At 41.3% G+C, this 14158-nt stretch overlaps 1 protein-coding gene across 1 annotated transcript in view; it reads left to right on the top strand.

Annotated features, from left to right (window-relative positions):
* The window catches only part of hip1r (huntingtin interacting protein 1 related), a 40740-nt gene that overhangs the window by 24376 nt on the left and 2206 nt on the right, over positions 1–14158 (top strand). The window contains exons 9-30 of the mRNA XM_003222743.4: positions 686–743; positions 1365–1440; positions 1663–1800; positions 3276–3334; positions 3671–3743; positions 3879–4062; positions 4312–4400; positions 4514–4630; positions 5422–5523; positions 6045–6239; positions 6382–6529; positions 7947–8033; positions 8178–8285; positions 9291–9427; positions 10320–10430; positions 10660–10718; positions 11479–11509; positions 11769–11831; positions 12648–12748; positions 12871–12976; positions 13754–13877; positions 14005–14066. Of these exons, the coding sequence (XP_003222791.1) occupies positions 686–743; positions 1365–1440; positions 1663–1800; positions 3276–3334; positions 3671–3743; positions 3879–4062; positions 4312–4400; positions 4514–4630; positions 5422–5523; positions 6045–6239; positions 6382–6529; positions 7947–8033; positions 8178–8285; positions 9291–9427; positions 10320–10430; positions 10660–10718; positions 11479–11509; positions 11769–11831; positions 12648–12748; positions 12871–12976; positions 13754–13877; positions 14005–14066 (2228 nt within the window). The remainder of the gene's footprint in view (positions 1–685; positions 744–1364; positions 1441–1662; positions 1801–3275; positions 3335–3670; positions 3744–3878; positions 4063–4311; positions 4401–4513; positions 4631–5421; positions 5524–6044; positions 6240–6381; positions 6530–7946; positions 8034–8177; positions 8286–9290; positions 9428–10319; positions 10431–10659; positions 10719–11478; positions 11510–11768; positions 11832–12647; positions 12749–12870; positions 12977–13753; positions 13878–14004; positions 14067–14158) is intronic.

Consider the following 14158-nt stretch of genomic DNA (forward strand, 5'->3'; position numbering starts at 1 on the left):
CTTTCAGACTGTGGAGGGGCCAAATTATCATTTGGAAAAAAATTGAACAAATTCCTATGCACACTGCACATGTCTTATTTGTAGTGCAAAACAACAACAATGAAAGAATACTATATTTAAAAATGAAAACAACTGTAACCAACATAAACCTATCAGGATTTCAATGGGAAGTGTGGGCCTGCTTCTGGCCAATGAGATAGTCAAGTTAGGATTGTTGTTGTGTGCCTTCAAGTCATTTCAGACTTTGGGCGAGCCTAAGTCTAAAATTATTTATTTACTCATCTACTACATTTATTTATTACATTTATATCCCACCCTTCTCGCCCCGAAGGGGACTCAGAGCAGCTGTATGTAATAGAATATATTATATTATTAGCATTGCACAATATTAGCATTATATATTACTATATTGAACTATACTACTATACTGTAATATTATATGTAATAACATAATTAATATTATTATATGGTATTATTATTTGTATTATATTGTATAACATTATAATATTAATATCAGTATTATATGTAAATACAATATATTATATTATTAAAAATGATATTAAAAGATTATATTATAAAACTGAGGGCGGGGGCCAGGTAAATGACCTTGGAGGGCCGCATCCGGCCCCCGGGCCTTAGTTTGGGGACCCCTGCTCTAACTCCTTTCTATTCTTATATTTTCCAGGTTTGACGGCGGATATACTGCAAGGCCATCGGGACCGGTTCCATGAGCAGTTCCGCAGGTAATCCTGCATTTGAGCGTTTCAGATAATGGAGAGGGCAGGAAGTGGTGTGATTGAATACTCTTCTATTTTTAAAAAATAAAACCAATTCTCTGGATGTAGAAAACTAAGGCCCCTTCCACACAGCTGTATAAAATCCCACATTATATGCTTTGAACTGGATGATATGGCAGTGTGGACTCAGATAACCCAGTTCAAAGCAGATACCATGGATTATGTTGACACTGTTTTTAGTTATTGATACTGGTTTTAACTTGTCATATTTTGTTTTGTTTTGGGCTGGGCCCCATGTTAGCCGCCCCAAGTCCCTTTGGGGAGATGGTGGCGGGATAGAAAAAAATATTATTTATTTATTATTATCATTATCTACCTTGATATTCTGGGTTATATGGCTGTGTGGAAGGGCCCTAAGGTGTTAAGAGGGGGAAATGGTGCCTTCACTGCTTTTGACAGTTTCCTCTACACAGAGAAAAGGCAACAAGATTTCAAGCCTTTTTTGGAGGGAGCGGAAATGCTGGCTTGGGAATTCTAGGAGTAATCTTTCCCAAAAAGTGACTTTTGCAAGCTCAAAAGACACACCACTTTGCTCTTTGAACTGACACATCTTTTGTCTCCCTGTAGCTTGAAAAGCTTTTTCAAAAGAGCTTCGGACATGTTGTATTTCAAGCGGCTTATCCAGATCCCGCGGCTGCCTGAGGTATGCTCTTGTTTTGATTCTGGCTACTATGTTATGCAGTTTTTCGGTAAGGCCTTTGGCAATGTCCCCCATGACCTTCTGGCAAACAAACAGGGACAAATGCAAGATACTCAACTTAGGCAGAAACAATAGGCTTCCCAGTACTTGGGAAGTATGGATTATGTTGTGTTTGAAGCATCTTTGCTACCTCTGCTACTCTGCCTTTTGCTATCCCATCAATAGAGCCCCCCTAATTTTCTACGGGCATCAGCTCTGGCCGAGCACGTGAAGCCTGTCGTGGTCATCCCAGAGGAAGCGCCGGAAGATGAAGAGCCCGAGAACCTGATTGAGATCAGCACGGCCCCTACTGTGGAGCAGCAGGTAAGGAGTCACACACGGTTTGTTTAATTGCAATAAAAGAAAATAAAATAGGGATATGTATTCCTGTCCTTGAAATGTAGAGAAGTAATAGTAATATTATATCTAATTATATTATTATTATATATCTATATATATAAAAGAGTGATGGCATCACGGCAGCGGACAAAACAACAAAAGTAAACACCCCACAACCTCGAAAATTGACATCACAGCCCCTCATCCATGCCTCTAGGTTGATACAACAAAAAGAAAAGAAAAATAAATTCCTAATTAGAGGGAGAGGAATAATTGTTTTTTATCCAATTGCTGCCAGTTAGAAGGCTAAGCTCTGCTCACTTGGTCTCCTAGCAACCCACTCAGCCCAGGGGACCCTTTACCTTAACTACCATCAATTCCTCAATACTTTATTTCCCAGACCACCATACTTCGCCACAGCAACGCGTGGCCGGGCACAGCTAGTAATAATATATAATAGTCATTTTATATTATACTAATATTATAATATATTGTATATACATATAATATTGATAATAATAAAATAATGTAATACAATATAATAATACACTATTATAATTGTATATTTATATTACATGCAATATTACTAATAATATTGCAATATAGTCGTATAGTACAATATAACAATATATAATGCTTATATTGTGCTATACTAATAATATAATTTATTGTATATACATATAATATTGATAATAATATAATGTAATACAATATAATAATAATACACTATTGTAATTGTATATTTATATTACATGCAATATTACTAATAATATTGCAATATAGTCGTATAGTACAATATAATAAATAATGCTTATATTGTGCTATACTAATAATATAATTTATTGTATATACATATAATATTGATAACAATAGTATACTGTAATACAATATAATAATAATACACTATTATAATTGTATATTTATATTACATGTAATATTACTAATAATATTGCCATATAGTCGTATAGTACAATATAACAATATATAATGCTTATATTGTGCTATACTAATAATATAATTTATTGTATATACATATAATATTGATAACAATATTATACTGTAATACAATATAATAATAATACACTATTATAATTATATATTTATATTACATGCAATATTACTAATAATATTGCAATATAGTCGTATAGTACAATATAATAATATACTGTATAATGCTTATATAGTGCTTGTATTGTGCTATACTAATAACATAATTTATTGTATATACATATAATATTGATAAGAACAATTAATCACAGGAGTGCTAGAGGAATTTTTTTATGGTTATTTATTCTGGTTTGCCTTGTTACGATGCACATTTATCAGTTTCCTAAATAGATTGTTCCGCCTGTGAACTCTTTCCTTTAACCTTAGGAATGATCAAGCATATTCAGTCTTGCATTTGATGCCCTTCTTCTCCGCTGGCCATTTGTTTGATTTGTCCCAATCTTCTTTTGCAGAATGTGTCTGATATATTTGAGCAGACCTTTGGCCCTCCCAACGGTATAAGAGATGACAGGTAAGGCTGATTTTATTGACAACGTGACCAAGACCTTTGAGCCAGCATTTGAAATGGTGATGCTTGGTATTTATTATAGCACTTGGAATTCTGTAAAAGAAAACAAATCTCCAAAGAAGGACCCTTTAAAGGCAGGCAGTATTTGAAAAAGTACAGAAAGTCTCTGTACTGAAACATTTCCCCCTTATTGCTAATGGTAGAAAGGGAAGTGGGGAGATGTTGACTGAAAGCTACTTGTTAACTTCATTGATCTGGTGGTGATTTGCTCATAGTTTCTGCTCTGCAGTGCTACTCAACACCAGCACAAAGGATAAGCGTTACTCTTTGTATTCACAGGGATCTCCAAATTGAAAACCTGAAGAAAGAGATCGATCTGCTTCGAGGAGAGCTAGAAAAGATTAAGCTAGAGGTAGGACCAGGGTCTGTCAGTCTGTCTGTGCTGATTCTCCAGGGCAACCCAGGAGACTCTGGTAGTGCATGATGGTTCTGTCTGTTGGTGACAACGTGTCTTCCTCTGTGCCTGCATTCTTGTTTTGGTGGCCAGGCTCAAAGATACATCACGCAGTTGAAGGCTCAGATTAACAGCCTGGAGGCAGAAGTGGAAGAGCAACGCAAGCAGAAGCAGAAGGCTCTGGTAGACAATGAGCAGCTCCGGGACGAGTTGGAAAGGCTGCAGAGGGCCAAGCTCGAGGGAGACAAGAGCCGAGGACTCTTTTTGGAAGCAGAAAGTAAGCGGAGCCACTCAATAACCCAGCATGGTGTCCCCACTGGGACCAGACACATGCCTATTGGAAGTCCCCAGATAGAATGTGAGGGCAGTCGCACCCTCTTGCTTGTGCAACTTATCTTCATAGGCACATTGGTCTGATCTTCAAGGGGATATGTAGCCACTATCATCCTGTCCCACTACTGTAGATTTAGAGCATGGGTTCAACACGCTGCTGGAAAGTAAAACATGATCTCTTTCCCTTTGTCAGAGAAGGCCAGTGCCACCGAAATCCGCTACATCAAGCTGAAAGAGAAGCACAATGAGCTGATCAACACACACGCCGAACTTCTGAGAAAGGTAACAGTGGCTGTTCATACCAGTGTCCTTTATTGTCTCCTTTCTATGGGTTCCTGATTACTTTTTCCAGGTCCTGTATCCCTTTTTAAAAAATGTTTTTTTTTAATCCCAAGAATGCAGATACTGCCAAGCAGCTGACAGTCACCCAACAGAGCCAAGAACAAGTGGCCAGGGTCAAGGAGCAGCTGGCCTTCCAGATGGAGCAAGCAAAGCGGGAGTCTGAAATGAAGGTGCACCTTTGCTACTCTCGAATCTCTCTTGTACAACACCTGTAAGACCCAAGTTTGCCTTTCTTTGTCCTGTGTTGGGGGCCTAGTGTCTCCCCATTCCTTCAGAACCTGTAGATGGGACTTAGGTTTGATTTCTGGATTCAGATCCAGGAATAAGTGGGGTGCTGAAGGTGTTGGGGCTACTTGGGAACATGATATGGGAGCCAAATTGTTGGTTGCAAGAGACTTTCCCTTGGTTCTTTTTGTTTGGATTTTCTGTTAGGGAAAACTCCCAAAAATACAGCAGAAAATCCAAAATTCAAAAACAAGATACTTATAGTTGAGCATTCAGCTCACAGCAAGAAAAGCGTGAAGTGCCATGTGGCTGTAAAGAATTTAGACTTTAGGATGAAAGAAAGGCATGCACCTGCAAAGTATCAATTCTACACAACCAATCAGAATGAGAGCAGAAACAGAAAGGAGAGAAGAAATAGATACATTCCAATGTTCTGACCCATCAAATTTTCTTGCTGAATGAGACCCAAGGCTTACTGGGAGTTCATAAACAGATTATCGTCATCCTGTGTTGTTTATTCCCTGCACTGATGTTCAGGGGATGTACGGCCTTTGAATATTAAGGTTTTATTTGTTGAATTAATATGCCTAACTAAGGAGGTTGGGTATATCAGTGGCCCACATGGATTGAAACAGCATCAGCCTCTTTTGTTAAAAAGAGATTAATGAGGAAATGACGAGTGACCTCTCTCTGTGGGATTGACCCTTCTCTCTCTCTCCTTGGTTCCTGTATATAGTTAGAAGACCAGATATTGCAGATGGAGCAGCTGAAAAGAGAGATGGAATCCAAGAAGGATGAATTGGCTCAGCTTCAGGAGTCATTGGGCCGTTCGAAGCAGGTATGCCGTGAGAAAGCAGAAGCAGTTGTGTAGTGTTTTAGCAGCATACAATGTGGGTGGAGGAAGTTGATTCTAAGTCTCCCTCTACCCAAACTTGTCTTGGTTTGCCTCGTGGGTGCATCTACCTGGCAAAGAGGGAGCAGAGTCCAAAGCCATGACAAATTGGTATAAGTATATAGTTGATATGTTAAATGTGGAAATAACAAATTGCAAATGGAATAATATAGATAAAATTGAAAAGACTGCAATAATCAAGGGGATGTGGGAACCAGTTAAGAACTATTTAGAGAATGTACTAAGATGTGGAGTGGAAAAATTAAGATTGAGATTGATATTTCAAATGTAACTTTTGTAGTTTGTTGTATAAATTGCATGTACAAGGAGGGGAGGGGAGGAGTGGGATAAAACGACAAAATAACAATAAAAATAATAATAAAAAAATGAAGAGGGTGGAAATAGAGAGTCAAGTCAATTAATTTGTGATGTATGCACACCTTCTCCTTATTCCCATGATTCTGCAGCTTGGCAGTGACCTCAATAGCCAGCTGGATGCCCTCCAGTCTGAGAAGGACACCTTGAGGAAGCTGGTCAGCGAGAAGGACTGTGAGCTCATCTCCACCAAGGGCCTGATCCAAGAGAAGGAGCTGCTGTTGAGCCAGGAAGCCGAGAAGAGGGCAAAGGAAGTCCAGGAACTGCAGGGGAAGCTCACTGAAAAGGTACCGAGGAGGGAGAGGTACAACATGGGCATGCTCAACAGTGGAAGAAGGGAGTGGGTTGTCATGGGAGTGGGTTGGGGAAGACAGGATTTTGGAGTGGAACGTTCAGTCAAACATTTTTGTTGCCCCTCTCTCCCACCAGAAAAACCAAGAGCAGAATCTGCAGCAGAAGCTCCTGGATGACCAGTTCAGCGTCTTGCAAGGGACCGTGAAGGAGGCGGAGGGCATCATTCGAGACGCTGTTGCCAAGCTGGACGATCCTTTGCACATCCGATGCACCAGTTCGCCAGGTACGGCCCGAGGGGCTGCAAACAGACTCCTATATTAACTGAACATCCCACTGCAGCATACTGACTATCCTCCTGCTCTGACTTCTAACTCAACTGATTTCTAACTGCCTTAACTGACTCCAACTGACTTCTGATTCAAGCCCCAACTGACTTCTAAACTCAAGCCTCAACTGATTTCTAACTGCCTTAACTGACTCCAACTGACTTCTAATTCAAGCCCCAACTGACTTCTGAACTCAAGCCTCAACTGATTTCTAACTGCCTTAACTGACTCCAACTGACTTCTGATTCAAACCCCAACTGACTTCTGAACTCAAGCCTCAACTGATTTCTAACTGCCTTAACTGACTCCAACTGACTTCTGATTCAAGCCCCAACTGACTTCTAAACTCAAGCCTCAACTGATTTCTAACTGCCTTAACTGACTCCTTCCTTGGAGGCTTTTAAGCAGAGGCTGGATGGCCATCTGTCGGGGGTGCTTTGAATGCGATTTCCTGCTTCTTAGCAGGGGGTTGGACTAGATGGCCCATGTGGTCTCTTCCAACTCTACTATTCTATGATTCTATGATTCTATGACTCCAACTGACTTCTGATTCAAACGCATTCTAAAACAGAGTCTCACTCTGAACATTCGAAGATCAGGCTCACATGGCCTGTAGTCCCTCCCACAACCTCTAACAACATAGAGTTAAGGGAAAATACACACCAAGGCATACATACAATACATTAGGCAATCTCAGTTATATACCATATATACTCGAGTATAAGCCGAGTTTTTCAGCCCTTTTTTAGGACTGAAAAAGCCCCTCTCGGCTTATACTCGGGTGAGGGTCCTGGTTGGTTTATATTCGAGTTGGCTTATATATGGTATATATGGTACATTTATTATTTTTCTCTATTATTATTGGTATTATTACATTTATTATTTTACTCTATTTATTATTACATTTATTATTTTACTTTATTAAAAGGATACATAAGCACATTTACATTGAAGAAGATGAGAATAATGATTTAATCAGAGTTGGACAGTTTTATCTTAAATTACAATTTTATGTAAATATTCAAAAACATTTAACCTACAGATGCCGCAATTAATGTAATTTATTGGTATCTGTTTTTATTTCTGAAATTTACCACTCTCGGCTTATACTTGAGTCAATATTTTCCCAATTATTTGTGCTAAAATTAGGTGCCTCGGCTTATATTCGGGTCGGCTTATACTCGAGTATATACGGTACATAACAAATAACTAGCATAGGAGGTTTTTAGAAGGTTGCTATTTCCAACAGTCATGGGAGTGCTTTGGCAATCGCCTTCGGGAGTTTGGACCCAACTGTGCTTTCCAGCCACAGGAAGTATTTGTGCAAAAGATGCCAGTCTTTCCTTCGCTCATGGCCTTTTTTCCTCTCTTCAGATTACCTCATCAGTCGTGCGCAGGCAGCTCTGGAATCGGTGAACACCTTGGAGAGGGGGCATGGGCAGTACCTGGCCAACATGACAGGTAAAGGCGACCAAGTTGCCGTCCGGTGTCTTTCCTGTCCCTTAGAGGTTGGGGAGTGGAAGGGCCACACCCAATGTTCTCAGATGAGATGGGCAATCCCATTGTGTTGCTCCTGGATTCCCATCTCTCTTCTTCTCTTTAAAGATGCAACTGGACTGGTTGCTGCCTTGGCCCAGTTTGCCCACCTGACTGCAGACACCATTGTGAACGGCAGTGCCACTTCCCACCTTGCGCCCACAGACCATGCCGACAGTGAGTAAACAGCAAGGGCGTTTTCTGTTTGATTTTATCGAGAGGGAACATTCAGAAATAATATCACCAATCTTGAAGTATGAAGTGATACAGGTTGAATATCACTAATCTGACATGCTTCTTCTTCTTCTTCTTCTTCTTCTTCTTATTATTATTATTATTATTGGAGCCCCCTGTGGCGTAGTGGGTTAAAGCCTTGTGACTTAAAGGTTGGGTTGCTGACCTGAAGGCTGCCAGGTTCAAATCCAACCCGGGGAGAGCGCGGATGAGCTCCCTCTATCAGCTCCAGCTCCATGCAGGGACATGAGAGAAGCCTCCCCCAAAGATGGTTAAAAAAAAAACAACATCAAAACATCCGGGCATCCCTTGGGCAACGTCCTTGCAGACGGCCAATTCTCTCACACCAGAAGCAACTCAAGTTGCTCCTGACACAAAAAAATATTATTATTATTATTATTATTATTATTATTATTATTATTATTATTATTATTACTACTATTTGAAACACAATAAGATGAGTCCACAGCAGACACTCTGCTGGCTGTTGTATTGGATCACACGTCAGACACTTCCCAATAACAACAACAACAATAGTTTTATTTCTTGCCCACCTCTTCTCTCAGCTTGAGGAGTGTTACAGCATTACTTAGGACCAGAAGTGGTTTGGATTTTGGATTTTTTTTTTCCGGATTTTGGAATACTGTACCCCTATTTGTGCATAGATACATAATGAGGTATCTTGGAGATGGCACCCAAGCCTAAACACAAAATTCATTTATGTTTCATATATGCCTTATACAATTATCCTGAAAATAATGTCATACTTTTGTGTGCCCTCCCAAATGATGTCAGGCTGCAGCTCTCTTGACTGTTGGGATTTGCAATCTCACAATAACTGGAGGCCACCTGTTTCCCAGCCCTGCTCTTTAAAAAGAGGCTTGTTTTCTTTGGGATTATGGTGTGTTTCTGAGATGTGGACATTCTAATCTATTAATGCATCAATAGAACTGACTGAAACGTGCCGGGACTGTGGGCAACGGAGTCTGGACTATCTGACGAAGCTCAAAGACAAGCAGTCTCTCCAACACGCAGATCCAGAGGACGTCAGAAGGATGCTGCAGGGCCTTCTTCAGCTGGGACAGGTAGAGACAGATGCAGGGCTTCTGCCCTTTGGTAAAGTGACGCAGGACACCGATCTTGGGTGTCATGAAAGGGCAGAAAATATTTTCTTACTTACCATGGTCATTCTGCTTTTAGTGCCACAGTAACTTGGCTTTCATTGTTGTTATCATCATAATTTAGCATTTATATTTACCGTATATACTCGAGTATAAGCCGACCCAAATATAAGCCGAGGCACCTAATTTTATCACGAAAACTGGGAAAACCTATTGACTCGAGTATAAGACGAGGGTGGGAAATGCAGCAGCTATGGGCCAAATTCAAAAATAAAAATAGATACAGTAGAGTCTCACTTATCCAACATAAACGGGTCGGCAGAATGTTGGATAAGCGAATATGTTGGATAATAAGGAGGCATTAAGGAAAAGCCTATTAAACATCAAATTAGGTTATGATTTTAAAAATGAAGCACCAAAACATCATGTTAGACAACAAATTTGGCAGAAAAAGTAGTTCAATACGCAGTAATGCTATGTAGTAATTACTGTATTTATGAATTTAGCACCAAAATATCACGACATATTGAAAACATTGACTACAAAAATGCGTTGGATAATCCAGAACGTTGGATAAGCGAGTGTTGGATAAGTGAGACTCTACTGTATTAATAAAATTGCATTATTTGAGGCATCAGTAGGTTAAATGTTTTTGAATATTTATATAAAACTGTATGTAAAACTCCAATGCAGGGAGTTCCACTGTTGAACAGCTGCTCTTACAGTCGGGAAGTTCTTCCTAATGTTCCGGTGGAATCTCCTTTCCTGTAATTTGAACCTTGACGTAAGCAGGGCATCATTGCTTTGCCTCAGGAAGCAAAATGTTTACACTTGTTTTCGCTTGCTTTTTGGAAAGGAACTAAGGCCCAAAAGCTTAGACATCCGGCAAGAGGAACTGGGCGACATGGTCGATAAAGAGATGGCCTCCACGTCGGCTGCGATTGAAGATGCCGTCAGGAGGATAGAGGTGAGAGGAGTGACCTGGTGGATTTTCCCACTGCTTCTATGTCCTTTAACTACCACTAAGAGCAAAAGGAAGCACCCCTTCACAGAATGCATAATTTGGTATCACAAAATGAAGTGCTTGAGAGCTCCCTTTGATGGCTTGAAAGGATGTTTGGATAGAGTTGCGATGGCTTTGGATTCTGGTTCAGTGGCATCTTCGTGAAGGCAATTGTCTTCCATTTCTCTTGCAGGAAATGATGAACCAGGCCAGAATTGAGAGCTCTGGAGTTAAACTGGAAGTAAACGAAAGGTGAGCTGATGTGTGATGTTTGGATGGGAAGAGTGCATGCTTTTAATCCCGACTGAAAGAGGGATTTTGTGTTTTATTTATTTATTTATTTACAGTATTTATATTCCGCCCTTCTCACCCCGAAGGGGACTCAGGGCGGATCACATTGTATACATATAAGGCAAACATTCAATGCCATATAAACATAAAACAGAGACAGAGACAGACGCAGAGGCAATTTAAACCTTCTCCAGCTTCCTGAGGGTATGCTTGATTCCGGCCACAGGGGGAGCAGCTGCTTCATCATCCACTGCGACGGCAACTTCCTCATTCCAACGGCAGCTGGATGATTTTTATGGTGTCGTAAATTAGCCTCCCTATATATAAGTGGTACCTAAATTTCCTATTTGATAGATGCAACTATCTTTCGGGTTGCTTAGGTCAACAACGAGCAGGGGCTATTTTTTATTTTTAATTGTCCGGCTGGCCTCGAACTCATGACCTCTTGGTCAGAGTGATTTATTGCAGCTGGCTGCTAACTAGCCTGCGCCACAGGCTCTTTGTAATATGCTTTAATTGTTGTACTTTGGTTATTGTTTTTGGGCCTTTGTCCTGTGTTAGCTGCCCCGAGTCCCAGCCGGGAGATGGTGGCAGGATAGAAAAATAAAGTTACTTAATTACTTACTTAACTATTGTTGATGCTTTCTTGGAATTGTTTCAATACAGCCAGCAATTCAAAATGTTGTTCATGCACTAAAGATTTTATGCTTGTTTCTCACAGGATATTGAACTCCTGCACAGATTTGATGAAGGTGAGTGCCTTTTACATTATTTTTAAGACCCTGCTAAGTACTTGAACAGATCTGTCTGGTGCCAGATAGCCGGATGGCGGGAGGGTAAATTCCATCTGCTTGATTAGATTCCTAGGCCTTTGGGACACCTTATGAATAGTTAATGTTACCATTAGCAACCTTGGAAGGTTCCTACTGAGAGGGTGAGGCTTCATTGTGCTGGAAGTCTAAACAAGTCTTTCTGTTGAATCCCATTGCCTGTCATTTTCCTCCTCTTCAGGCCATCAGGCTCCTTGTGATGACATCTACGAATCTGCAGAAGGAGATTGTGGAAAGTGGAAGGGTGAGATGGCATTCGGAATATTCAGAGACGGTTTTGCCGGGGTCTTCCTCTGAAATAGAGCCCAATCCTAACCAGGGCTGGCCCTGCTTCGCTTCCAATTTCATACCGTTTCTGGTGACTAGTGTTGTGCTAGAATAGTGGCTTTCTTGTATTGACAAGCCGTCAGTGTGGATAACCTTCCAACATGTGATTCTGTAACCTTTCATGATGTGTTTCTCTTCCCACTCTAAAACATTGCGATAGAGAACCTGCCTGGATTGAGAAAGTCTCGGTTTCAATCCTGAATATCTCTAGATAAAGCTGGGATAGGAACACTTGGGTCCTCCAACTGTTTGGGGTTTCAGTCTCCAATAAACCCAGTCGGTAGGAAGTAAAGGTTCCCCTAGCCCGGGCTGTGGCGCAGGCGGGAGAGCAAGCCAGCTGCAATTAACTGCAATGAATCACTCTGACCAGGAGGTCATGAGTTCGAGGCCCGCTCGGAGCTATGTTTGTTTGTCTTTGTCCTATGTTAAAAGGCATTAAATGTTTGCCTAGATGTGTAATGTGATCTGCCCTGAGTCCCCTTCGGGGTGAGAAGGGCGGAATATAAATGCTGTAAATAAATAAAAATAAATAAATAGACAGAGGTTGGAGAGTCCACTGAAGACAAGCATCCTCCACTGTGTTTGCCTCACATGCCTCTCCAATGGCCCCAGGGGGAGTGGGAGCAGTCTGGCCACACTTTGGGGACCTCTTCCAGGCCCACGAGAAGCCTTTTCCATTTCACTGCTTGTGACATTGCATCCCTGAAGTGTCACCTTCTTTGTTGAACATTAGGGGGCAGCAACACCCCAGGAATTTTACGCGAAGAACTCCCGCTGGACGGAAGGGCTCATCTCCGCTTCCAAGGCCGTGGGATGGGGTGCCACGCAGCTCGTGTAGGTATCTAGGCGCCTCGGATGCTTTCTCCCCCAAGGGGCCAGTTTTATGATTTCTTGAAACAAAAGAACCACACTTATTATCGTTTTCTCTAATTTGGGCGGTGTTCTTTTTTCCCCAGAGAGTCTGCTGACAAGGTGGTCCTGCACACAGGAAAATACGAAGAGCTGATTGTCTGTTCGCATGAGATTGCGGCCAGCACTGCTCAGCTTGTTGCCGCCTCCAAAGTAAGATGCTGAGGGACAAAAAGAGTCCCCCAGACTATGGTTTGGGTGGATTTTTTAAATAAGCCAGAGCTGTATATTTGTACACTTACCAGAGATCAGATTTGGCTCTGAATTCTTTAGCTTCTAGTCCTACATGAATTGTGGCCTTTTCTACTCATAACCCCCCTATGTTTTCCCATTACTGTTTCGATCTGAAGTGCCATGATATCGCCTCTTTTAATGGCCATGGTTTTTACTCTGTTGAAGCTGTGTTGTTGATCTATTGTGATTAAGCCGAAGAGCCAGCGTTGTCCGTAGATGCCTCCAAGGTCATGTGGCCACTGGCATGACTGCATGGAGCGCCGTTACCTTCCCGCCGGAGCGGTACCTATTGATCTACTCACATTTGCATGTTTTTGAACTGCTAGGTTGACAGGAGCTGGGGCTAACAATGGACACTCATTCCGCTCCTGGGATTTGAACCTGGGACCTTTTGATCCGCAAGTTCAGCAGCTCAGCGCTTTAACACACTGTGCCACCAGGGGCCCCTAAAAAAACTTAATAATAATAATGTTACAAAAGTGTTTAAAATACTAACTCCACAAAATCATTTTGTGTCAAGCGCTCTATTTGCAGTTCAGCAGCACAACCCATTGCACCACCCTACACACTTGGTCTTAAATTAAAAAATAATTATATTGGACCAACAAACCATCTTTGACTCTATCCAAGCATCAACTGTACTCTCCGTTTCCTCTAAAAACTGAGAAATGTTAAGCGTTTTCTACTTTATGGCAGGTGAAGGCCGAGAAACACAGCAGAAACCTGGGTAAGCTCCAAGAATGCTCTCGCACCGTCAATGAGATGGCCGCCAATGTTGTGGCGTCGACAAAGTCGGGACAGGAGCAAGTGGAAGACAAAGGTGAGTCTATCTGTGGACAGGAAAGGTGGTGGAGAGGCAACCTTCAATCAAAGAATATTATGACAAACCCCTTCTTCTGGCACCTGCCATTGAAATAGTCATTAACTCCTTTCCTTCTTTCAATCAGACACTATGGATTTCTCGGGGATGTCCTTGATCAAGCTCAAGAAGGAAGAAATGGAGACACAGGTAATAGTGGGCCTTTGTCAAAGAACACTGTTGAGGATGGAAGTGTTTAAGTACTGCAAGAAAACCAAAACCAAACACTGCATAGCTTTGAG

Source organism: Anolis carolinensis, chromosome X (assembly GCF_035594765.1).
Source record: "Anolis carolinensis isolate JA03-04 chromosome X, rAnoCar3.1.pri, whole genome shotgun sequence".
In the NCBI taxonomy this organism is placed as follows: Eukaryota; Metazoa; Chordata; class Lepidosauria; order Squamata; family Dactyloidae; genus Anolis; species Anolis carolinensis.